At 43.2% G+C, this 12,029-nt stretch overlaps 1 protein-coding gene across 2 annotated transcripts in view; it reads right to left on the minus strand.

Annotated features, from left to right (window-relative positions):
• The window catches only part of Garem1 (GRB2 associated regulator of MAPK1 subtype 1), a 178,073-nt gene that overhangs the window by 20,066 nt on the left and 145,978 nt on the right, over window positions 1–12,029 (minus strand). For both annotated transcript variants that reach the window (XM_052741629.1, XM_052741630.1), the window contains exon 4: window positions 3,611–4,783. In XM_052741629.1, the coding sequence (XP_052597589.1) occupies window positions 3,611–4,783 (1,173 nt within the window). The remainder of the gene's footprint in view (window positions 1–3,610; window positions 4,784–12,029) is intronic.

Raw genomic sequence — 12,029 nt, forward strand, 5'->3', positions numbered from 1 at the left:
CGTCTCTCTCCCAGCACTCGAACTACCCAAGGCAGAACTCGGATGTAACTCTAAGGGAGCACTTGAGTTTATACCCCATCAAAGCTCCTGTTTGAAAGTTATAAGCTGAAGCCACATCTAACAGTCGTGACAGTCTCTGGTTTCCCCCACACACACTAAAAATGGAAAATTCATTTCATGGTCACAGAACCAATAAAAAATGGCTTCATTTAAAATATCCAGCCTTTCCTTACAAAGTAAATGATTTTCAGGTGTTTATAACAAATCCTTTATGTTTATCACGTTTTATAAACACTGGGCACGCTGAGAAGCGTTTCCTGTGTCATGAGAAATCATAGCACGGACTGGAGGCCTAGGTCCTTCTCTGTGACATTTGCTTTTAGTTTCAAATTTAGGTCTGATGTTTTTCTTTTAGAACCGAGGTCAAGATAGGGTAGCAAGTACATTCCTTTTCTTTTTAAATTATTGCAAGTACCATTAAGATGTTTAAATCATTATAAAAATGCTGCCAAATCTTATGCAAATGATTTAATACAGATTGATGAAACAAAAATTGCACTTTAAAACTTGTGTACATGAATAAAACTATCTTGTTAGCTACTCTGTTTACAAACTCCTGTGACCTCAGGTCAGAGACGTTACAGTGAACTTTGAGGAAAGTCGATCTCGGTGCCCACCAGAGTCACAATGTAATCTTGCAAACTGACCTATATTCTTGTCAAAAGACCCTAGGAACCCACTCAACCTCAGGGATGTGTCAAATGACCTCTAAGCTCCTCTCCATGAACACCTATGAAAAGCACTCATTGATTGGGTATGAAGAAATTCTGAGATAACCAAAGCTGATGACAAGCAGCACAGGATTTGGGGTGATACACTGAAACATGAAACAAAACATTAACTGCCCCCCCCTCCTCCTGAAAAGCTCTCAGTCTTCCTTAGTAGGCAAGGCTCCAGTCATAGTCACAATGGGACTTCTTAATACTGGCATTCCTGTTTATCTGTCACCAGCTACAAAACAGCAACAATAATAAAAACCAAGCGATGCTAGTTTCCAACCTCTAGATTTGGTTGCATAAGTGACCCTGGGTGTGAGTGCCTTGATGAGCACACCAGTCAATCAACAAACATTTGAGCCACTGCAAGCCAGGCAGGACCAAAGTTCAATAGGAAAAACTCAGGTAGTCGTGTTCCTGATACAGATCAATGTCGATCATGAAGTTACATCAACCCCATTGCTGAGCTCTGACATCACTAAAGGTGTCTAGTGCTTGCTAGGAAGGGTGCCCTGTACTTGTTATTATTTATTTATTGAATATCCTTAGGGAACCTTTGACATGAACATAACATTTGAGGACCTCAAGTCATCAAGAATTCTGCAAATATTCTAGAATCTCTTATTGAGTACAGGTATTTTTCTGCATTGTGCCCGAAGGTCTCTGGAAGGTTCTGTAGAAGCATAGCACAATCCAGTCCTGCAATATCTGGGAAGCCAAAGGGGGAATCCTCTCTTGGGAAACCTCTATAGCAGCAAGGACCCTTTGTGGACAGCCATTCAGATGTCTGGGATGATCTACTGTCAATTTTCAGGCTGTACACATCCTGGCTCCAGCCTTTTGGACTGCCCTTCATGCACCCTACCCAACCTGTCCACGCAACTCCATAGAACTTGTGGACTTAGGCTATCTCAGGATCCACATCCTCACTCTGGCTTTCTCTGGGATGCTCCTCCCCCCCAATCTCTCTTCTCTTCTTTATTTTATTTTATTTTTTGAGATAGGGTTTCTATGTGTAACTTTGGCTATCATGGAACTTGCTCTGTAGACCAGGCCGGCCTCCAACTCACAGAGATCCACCTGCCTCTGCCTTCTGAGTGCTGGGATTAAAGGCGTGCACGTGCGCCTCCACCACCACCACCACCACCACCACCACCACCACCACCACCACCACCACCACCACCACCACCTGGCTTCTCTGCTCTTCTAGTTCATGCATATTCTTTGATCTCATCTAAAATGCCATTATCTCCACTAAGGCGTCTATCATCCATCTCCCACTAGGAGTTTCTCTTTGTGCTCTGAATCGCCACACATGCTCTGCCTCTTCAACTGTTCCTCATCTTTTAACTTGGACATCAGCATCTTTTTTCATATGTTACCTTCTAAAACTGAATAGTCCCAGGTCCACAGTCCTGGGCTTCCTGATGTTTGTATTTCTAGCAGCTGTCCTAGTGACTTCACGGTTTAAAAGTGGATTGTCTACAGCTCTAGGGGCTCAGTGAGGTGTCCAAAGACCAGTTAATGGGGGAGCATGTGGGAAGGGGCGTCTTTTCATTTTTCTGTTTTTTAAAAAAAATTTATTAAAAAAGCCAAAAAAGATTATTTTATTTTTATGTGTGTGTGTGTGTGTGTGTGTGTGTGTGTGTGTGTGTGTGTGTGTGTAGCATATGTAGCATATGTAGGCCCCAAAGGGTATTGGAACCCCTGGACTAGAGTTACAGACAGTTGTGAGCTGCCTGACATTGGTGCTGGGAACTGAACTTGGGTCCTGTGCAGGAGCGGCGAGTGCTCTTAACCTCTGCGTCTCCTGTAAAAAGGGATTCTGCTATATAGGAAAAAACAAACAAAAACAAAAAACAAAAAACAAAACCACTATAACGGATGTCACAATCCCTGGAGAGAGTGATCACTGGTGCTGCCTCCCCTACGGCTTTCTCCTCCAGACAGAAAGAGATGCAAAGGTCAACTCAAGCAGCAAAAAGGTACTGAGTGGCTCTCAACCAAGGAAGGTGGTCAAAGACAAAAGAAAGGTCCTTCCTCCTGTGTGTGCTGACTTTTGATTTGGGGGATGCTGGAGATTAAGCCCTGGGCCACACGCATGCTAAGCATGGGCTCCAGCACTAAAGTGACAACCTCAGCCCCTGACCAACCTTTTTACACTAAAACTTGACAGGCATCTCACCCAGCTCTGAATTAAACTCCAAGAAAACTACACCTGGTTCTGCGGCGTGTGTGTGCCTGAGACCACCCCATATTCTGATCTCAGTATAACTCAGGGACGCAAGAGAGACTGAGGTCACTGTTTCTCCTGCTTCTGTCTCAAGCACAGAGGATGCGCTGTCCCTTCAGATACAACACTGGTTTCTACCCAGTAAGCGATCCAGTGTCTCCAGGTTACTCTTCCCTCCTCTTTCCACACCCATTTTGTCTGTGAATATGGCTGGTCTACCTATAAACCATATTCTGAACCTCATTTGTCCCTCCTCCATCACTGACAGCTGCTACAGGTATAAGTGTATGTCACTTATACCTGTCATGACTGCCCCTTTCCTGGCCACCTAGCGTCCTCTGTCTCTTCCCTGTAATTTGTATTCCAGCCAGTAGCAAGTCAAGTTTAAAGATCCCCATTAGATGCTCTCAGAGATTCTCAGCCAACATAATACAACCCTATCACCTGCCCACTGAAGTACCTGGGCTAGCATCCATGTTTCACTGCAAATAAGTACGTTTATTCCTTCTGGTGATCTTTAATCGGGAACTTTTTAAAGACAATAAATGAGTTGATGACTGGGCAGAAAGACGGGCACACCATTCACACAGAAGTGACTTACGGCTTCAGATTTGGGAGGCACTGGAGGTGGAGGTAGGACGATTTCTGAAGACTTCATCGTGGCTCCCAGGGTCACAGGGGCGGGAAGAGAAGAAGTTGCACATTTGGATCGCGTGGAGCCTCTCAGGGGGTCACATCTGCTCTTCTCACTGAGTGAGCGAGTGAGAGGCTGGTGAGTGGGCTTGCCTTCCTCCAGCCATAGCTCTTCATAGGGAACTTCTGGCTTCCCTGGGATGCCCGCTGCCTCCTCATTAGCTTCTGGGAAAAGGTAGTCGCTCCCACTGTCACCAGAGTCTTGATAGGGAAGGATGTCATGAGGAAAAGGGGCCCACTCTCCCCCCAGGTCCCGGCAGCCGTGGAGGTTCACCTCACTGTTGCCATGGAGATTGTTGCCGTACACACAGACTGAGAGCCGGTGGAAGGACTGGGTGAGCTCGTCGCGGGCATAGCTGAGGGAATTGGGCAAATGGTTGTGGCCGGAGCAACGGCCCTTTTGGGGACTCTTACAGTCTTCGCTCCAGTCCGTTTTCACATCACGAACAGCCCGTGAATACTCATCAATGTCAAACTGCTCTTGGCAGATACCAAGCCAGTGATGGACCAGGGTTTCCGGCCACACCTCTCCCTTCACCAGGTGTTCCGGGAGACTGAACTTGGGGACCGTCAAGTGCAAAGGGAAATGCATGGGGAGGATCTTGTTGTTACGGAGAACACAGCACACCACTACCGTCTTGGTCTGGATGTTCACAAACTTGTAGCGGTGTCCTTCTCTGATGAAGTGGAGGTCATAAGGGTTTCTGGGTGGAGGACTGGGCACCGTCACATTCACGGGGAGCCTCGTCTTCTCCACGATGTTTCGGATGGTGTGCTCCCCTTCCTGCATCTGAAGTTCCAGGGGACTTCGGGTGCTAAACCTGCCCTTGCATTGGAATGGAAGGCTGATGCTTTCATTGGTCCGGTGATTCATGCAAATGAGGCAGGGCATTTTACCTTTCCCCAGCTTGCTGATGGAATTGAGCTTCCCAATCTTTTTGAAAATTGTGTTGAGTCGCGACTTCTCCTTGAAGGTCTTCGCATAAAGGATTTCTGCCTGCCCCATTAGGGTGAGTTCATCCCCAGTACACAGGGTGATGTTGTAAACTTCTGTGTCTTCATTGCATTCGCCCGACGCAACCTGCGACGTGATAAACCGAATCCCACATTAGTGAAGGCAAACACACACCCGCCAACGCTACGCTTCACTTGAAATGTGGATGATTCCGTTGTATCTACACGGCTGCCAACAGCCGCGTTTTTCTACTTGCCACATACATTATTTTGGAGAAGAACTTGAGTGAATGCTGCCAAAAGCTTTCTTGTTTTTTAAAACAACTTTTTATTTATTCTCTGACAGTTTCAGACATGTCCAGATGCATTTTGATCAGAATCACTTCCGTTTTCCTCTCTCAGTCCCCGTCCCTCTCTCTAGAACAGTTCTCCTTCCCAATATGTTCTTTCCTACGTTGCCTTTTTAATTTTTTAAATAAGCCACAGAGTTAACTGAGCTTGCTTGCATGTGAACAGGTGTGGGGTTATTTGCTGGATCACGGATGGTTTGATTTATCAGTGGCCACACTCCTGAAGGGAGGTGACTCCCCTTCTCCCAATAGTCATTAACTACCTCAACTACCTTAGCTCCTCAGCTAAAAGAACACTCTTGATGTAAGACAATATTAATTTAGACTTTAATTTAGTTTACTATTGTTTTTTATCTTGGTCTTTTTGAGATATGGCCTCATATAGCTGGAGTTGGCCTCAAACTCACCAGGTAGCTGAGACCACCTCCTCCCTCTAGGTCCCGAGTGCCAGGATTAAAGGCATGTACCACTACTTCTGGTTTTACATCAGATCATTAAAACAGTTTTACCCCGATAGACAGAAAGAGGTTACTTGATGGATAATTATTTTGGAATATTAACATTATGTTTTTGCCACTATAAATAACATTTCCATTAAACACTATAGAAAAGAATTTTCTTTCTGCTATTTAAAATTTTACTAAAGTTTTGCCTGTTAAAAATTTCCTAATTAATAAGTTTTTAAAATTTGGAACTGAGACAAAGGATAAAAAATATTTGTGTGTTGCTAGATATGGAACCCGGCTTTGAGCAAGCTAGACAAGTGGTCTACCACTAAGTTATACAACAAATTCCTCAAATGCTTTATTTCTCCATTTAAAAATCATTATATGCAAAGTATTCATGTTCATTGGAAAAAATATAAAAATAAAAATAACACAAAACTATATTACTTTCCTACTTCATATCATCTGTCAAAAATCTTATATAAATAGAAAAAAAGAAATGGTATTATCAGTTATCTCAGAGAGATGTAAAGCCATACATTTGAGTTTTCAACTTCAATCTCTCCATTTTCCCATGTGCATACTTCAATAATAATAACAATCATCTAATGTATTTATTACACAAAGATGGGCTTTATTATGTTTTGACCAGTTCCTTTTTGTTCGGAAAAAGGGTGGCAATTATAAAGAGTACTGCAGTGAAAATTTTCACAGTTCAATGATTTCCACAGGAAGCGGCAACAGAATCAGAACTGTGGGGCGCTGCTATGTGCTTCTGAGGGGACAGAGGACCTTTGCGTCTCATCCATGCTGTACGTATACATCACCAACCTGAAAGAAAAGTGTGCATCCTTCGTTTCTTTATTCGTGTTTTGTCTAAGAGCTTTGGCTATTGGGAAGCATGGGGTATTAATTCATTTCTTTGGGTCTCTTCTTAGTGACTCTTGTTTTATGCAAGTAAATGGATTTCACACTATATAGTTTTTGACTTGTTCCTCAGTTTTATTTGTAGCTTCTCTAAATGATTTTTTCTTTTTTATAAAAATATAGACAGTATTTCCAGAATTATCTTTTGTGACTTATTCTGGGGTGCTATGCTTCTAGCTGAGGAGACAGAGACCAATGGTTTTAAACCAGGGTGATTTTACAACCTTCCCAGGAGACGGGTGGCAATTTCTGGAGACATTTTTGTTGCCATGACGAGGGGAGCTGCTTTTTATATCTCTGGGCACAGTCCAGGGTACTGCTAAGTACGAACAATACACAGGGCAGCCTGTTGCCCTGCCCCCAGAAGAGACTACCCAGTTGAAAATTTCAATCACAATTTAGTTGGGAGTTGCTAGTACAATTACCAACAATGCTGTCCAGCATGTGGATGGTTTCATTTACTATTAAATCTGTTTAACTGAATTCTCTTTGGTGGATTATATAACATAGGGATCTAACTTTATCTTTAAAGTTAATGTAGTGTCTAGTATGTTTACTAAATAATATTCCGTTCATAGTTGATTTGAAGTACCATCTTTAATGTGTTAAAATTCACAAAACAAATACTTAAAGGTTTATGTTCATGTATCTATTTTGAGGACATTCATCATAGTCATCTGCCCCACCATAGTTATACTCTTTAACTTTTTCTATCTTTATAATCACTGTTTACTTTTGATAACATATCTTTTGTTTTTCTGACTCAAAATCCCCACTAACGCTGTCGTCAATCAACTAACATACTTTCCTGGATCAAGAGAGCTGTCCTTACTTCAAGAGTTATGGTCCTGGAGTGGTGTCTGTGTGTGTGTGTGTGTGTGTGTGTGTGTGTGTGTGTGTGTGTGTGTATTGGTGTTGTTTTGCTAAATGAACAGGGTGTCAAACTTCTCTGTAAATATTTATGTTTATACCCACAGATTAGTCTTGCCACTAGCCTTGGTCAGGAAGCGTCTGTTTGCAGTGGGCACCAGTTAATGTAGCGATTTCTAACTTGTCAAAGTGCCGAGAATAAGTGACTGTTGAGTGCTCAGCCTTCAATGGGGCATCTATGTCACTTTATCTGACATTTTGGAACACTGCAGAAGAGTGCGGTGGAAAAACTGTAAGAACTGGAAGGTGGGGAGGCCATGACCTGGTTCTAACACCCATGAACTTACAACAACAGTGGCTACCTGCACAAGACCTGTTCAAGGATGGGCCCATCACCCTTCCATCAGGGATGAGCTTATCCCTCTCTGAGGAGCAGTTAAAAGATTGCAGGGAGAAAGGGGGTCATGGTCCTCAGTGGCGAATCCACTGGCAAGTTGCCTTTGCTCAAGTAAATAACATCACCTGTGCTCAAGCAGGCAACCTTAATTAAATGCAGTAGATCAAAAAACACCAGAGAAGAATGGGGACTTGTCACAAAGAAAGAGTTCAGCTCAAGGAAGACAAGAAAGAATAATGGAGAGATATCATCAAAGTATATTACATATATGTATGAAATTATTAAAGAAGAATATGGACCATGACTACTCAGGGAAGTTCAATACAGCCATGGCCAAGAATCTACTGGAGGAGAATCCAATCCAGACCCAGTTGCTCTGGCCACTGCAGAAACCACTGTTTCTTTTCTAAGGGAAAAGCCAGGAGGCTGTTTCAGTTGTTATTCCACACACTAATGACCCTAGAAGATATTACTTCTACTGTGATAGCTATTCCAGATGCCCACACCCATGACTGCTTGCAGAGGAGTCTGTACAGACTGGCATGACCATGCAAAAATGTTGTGGTTAGCAAACAGAAGGCTGTGTACTTGTGTGACTGGATATATAAACAGCCCTCTGCTCAATCTCCTGGGGTCAGTTAAGGAGACCTCCCTCTTCTACACTGCCCCCCCCAATGAGCCTTGTGTTGCAGTCTAGATTACAATAATTTCTTTTGGAGGCTCTGTTGCCTTTTGTGGTCCTTTATCATGGGTGGACAAGACGAAGCTTGTGATAGACGAAACGGACAACTCCTGGAGCCTGGAGTCCTAGACAACAGACAGGGAAGAGAGACTGCAAAGACCTGAAACAAAGCTGAGGGAAGAGCCAGGATGGCAAGAGGCTACGGAAGGTGAGCACTACTAAGGCAGAAGAGCTGTACAAAACATCTGGATCCAGCAGCTGGAAAAGCTCTAGGTAGTGGCTGGAAGTTGAGCAGCAGGATGGCTGTCAGGGCCCCTAGGATTAGCTGCTGAGTGCTCATCTGCTGCCATTCTAAACTAGGGAGTGGCTCACAGCAAGGGAGATGCACACTGCCTACCTGTGATGTCCCCCCAAACAGAGCAACAGAACCCTCTGTGGATCAGTAGCGAGTCCAATAAAGCTCAATGAAATAACATAGAGGATGCATTCAGCAACGGCGAAACGCAAAGATTTATGTAGAATATTCTCTTTTGCTTAGAAAATGGTACTTATATTTTCTGCTTATTCATTTATTTCCTGTTTTTTTTTAGAAAAGAAGAAACAAAGACAAAAAACAGAAAACAATAAAGTGAGGGACTTTTCAAGAGGGTACAGGGAGCAACAGGGTAGAGGGAAGCAGGCGAGAGCAAGACCTGTGACAGCCTTGCTGAGCCTGGACTTTCAGACGCCACACACTCAAAGCGGCTAGCAGATACTGTGTTTCCTTTAGGAGAGTCTGTTCTTCACAGCAGAGATGTGGAGTAGAATGCGAGTGAGTTGACTTCAAGTGCATCGTCGAACAAAATCAGCAAGTGTGTGGATGTTTGGGAGTTACAGAGCTTTGGATCGGTGAGCTGCCTCAGTGGGTTAAGGTGCTTGCTATGAAGCCTGATAACCTGGGTTTGAGTGCTGCGACCCACGTGGGGGAAGGAGAGAAATGACTCCTGCATGTTTTCTTCTGATCTCCACACAGGCACTGCTGTGAGTGTGTCAACGCACACATACAAACAATGCAATAAAAGCCTAAAGAAGAAAGCTGCAGTTTTACTACAAAAGAAGAGGCAGAAATAACTTCATAAAAAACAGGAAGAGTGAAAAAGAACTCCTTGCAAGCTGGTTTAGAATTAGAGCTATCAGAAGACATATACCTATATACACTCTGACAAAAAAACACATAGACACTCATAGAGACAGACACACAGACACACAGGCACACACAGACACACAAACACACACAGGTACACACAGTCTCTCTCTCCGTCATTCTCTCTTCTTATATCCCAAACCTAGCACCCAACAGGACCCAGGGCTCTTTGAAGAAATAAGGACTCTAAGGTGAGCTGGGGGTGCAAGATGAGCGTGGGATATCCTGTTGTGCTAGGAAACATTGTGCTTATAAGATGATGAGGGTATGTCCAGAGAACAGGAGATGGCCTGACTTAGCTCCCACTGACAAAATCTGGGACAAACTGAGAATCACAATAAGCATAATAAATTATATAACACAATAAATCTACCGAAGGAAACAGGACAAGGTTTATACTGACAGCCAAAACCACAAACAGATGGGGGAAGCCGGCAAATGTGTAGGAATCATGGGAATGGAGGAATCTTGATTTTGCCCTTACCACTTCACAGTCATTTATAGGCGACACACTAGAAAGGCTTGAATAAAGAGCAACTCACCCAAGGAGCTACTGCCAGCTGGCAGCTGCCGGAGTAGGAGGAGGAGGAGGAGGAGTAGGAGGAGGAGGAGGAGGAGGAGGAGGAGGAGGAGGAGGAGGAGGAGGAGGAGGAATTTTCTCCAGTGGTATAGCCACTGGTAAGTTACCCACAAGCCAGCAAATAATCCCACGTCCATGCTCATGAGAACAATCATAATTAAGCACAGTGGAACATCAGCAAAAAGACAAATATAAAAGTAAGAGGGCACTTGTCAGGAAGTTAGGAAGGGGTCCAAGAGTGTGTGGGGAGGAGGTAAGGCAGGGTAATGGCAGAGAATGTAGTAAGAATGCATTATATACAGGCATGAAGTTGTCAAAGAGCAAATAAAAATATTAAAAAACCAGGCCTACGTATGGCCTTAAACATCTTCCTCTGGAACAGTGGTGCTCAACCTGTGGACTGCAACCATCTATCTCCAAAATGTTTACATTACAGTTCATAATGCTAGCAAGTTATAGTTATGAGGTAGCAATGGAAGTTATTTTATGGTTGGGGTCACCACAGTATGAGAAACTGTATTAAAGGGTCACAGCGTTGGGAAGCTTGAGAACCTCTGCCCTAGGATGATTGTAACTTCAAAGAGGACAAAGTGGAAAAGACAGTGAAGAAGCTGGACCAGCCTTGACCGAAAGATCAAAATTAACAACACCCAGGAGATGTAGATCAAATCTGTACCCCGAGGTGCTCATGAGTTTATATTCCCAGCTATTACTGAATCTAATCATGAACTATCAGACACACCCAACCCGAGAAACATTCAGCCTCTTTTCCCCACTCTCTCCCTTGTGCAGGAATCTAACCCGGGTATCAAGCAGGCAAGTGCTCTTCCACTGAACTATACCTCAGTCATTCACCTGAGAGACAAAGAAAGGCTGAAAGACTGTTTTCAAGTGAAATAAAGAGAAATAAGAAAACAATACAATTTAGTTACTCATAGTTGGCTGGCGTACATTTTGTTGCTATTCTCTGTGTCTCACTACATAGAAATTAACAGAATTAAGTTATTTTTAGAAGACTTTTGTTTTTGTTTATGTGTGTTATATGTAGATGTACGCATACATGCATGTGTGAGTCTGCAGAGGTCAGAAGAGGGTGTTGCAGCTCCAGGTGCCTGTCAGTTCCCCCATGGGCTGGCACCCTGGTAACCTGGATGCTGTGGAAGAGCAGCAAGGGCTCCCAACAGCTGAGTCTTCTCTCCAGCCCCAATCTTAAGTTTCCCTCCAAGCGGTTCTCTTGGAGTTTGAGATTATATCTTACGTAAGTGATGAAAACAACAATCTTCAACTTTTCAGTTTTCACCTGTTCTTTCTACTGACACGGTGGTGGGGGAGTGAGTGTTTTAGGCTGCTGAGGTGTCACATGACTGCGCTCAGCATTTCAGTATACAACCATGAGAAACACACTGGCCTGAGATAGTTGTCACCACAGGAGCAATTCACCTTCCAATTTTTGGTTTTCTAAGTTTCTACAAACTAATTTTTAAATCAATTGCTATTTCACTATCCAGTACTATGGTCATGATTTTTTAAAATTTCAGTGAACTACTTTATGATTCCAGCAGTAGATTCCCAAGTTCTCAAATGACTACATGCTTGAAATAATTTATACACGATCATGGTGCACCTCTGATAGTGTTTGCTTTATGGTTTATAGATTTTAGTCACAGAGGAGAATGGCCTACAGTTTTATTAGTCTGTCTCTATTAGGTCTGGTATCAGTCTTAATGTTCATCGAGACTGAACTTTTTCTTTGCCAATAAAAAGTGTCTGCTTGAAGTGATCTATGATGTTCACACTGGTTCCCGAGTAGCAAATGCCAGTGTGCCTCTAGAAAAACTAGGCAGAGACATCTCTGTAAATAACTTATCATTACAAGTCATCTCTGTGTAATTTTAATTGCTAGAATAAGCAATTTGTCAATCAACATTAGTACTATAA

The sequence above is a fragment of the Peromyscus californicus genome, unplaced genomic scaffold (genome assembly GCF_007827085.1).
Source record: "Peromyscus californicus insignis strain IS unplaced genomic scaffold, ASM782708v3 Scaffold_17__1_contigs__length_78620276, whole genome shotgun sequence".
Classification (NCBI taxonomy): domain Eukaryota; kingdom Metazoa; phylum Chordata; class Mammalia; order Rodentia; family Cricetidae; genus Peromyscus; species Peromyscus californicus.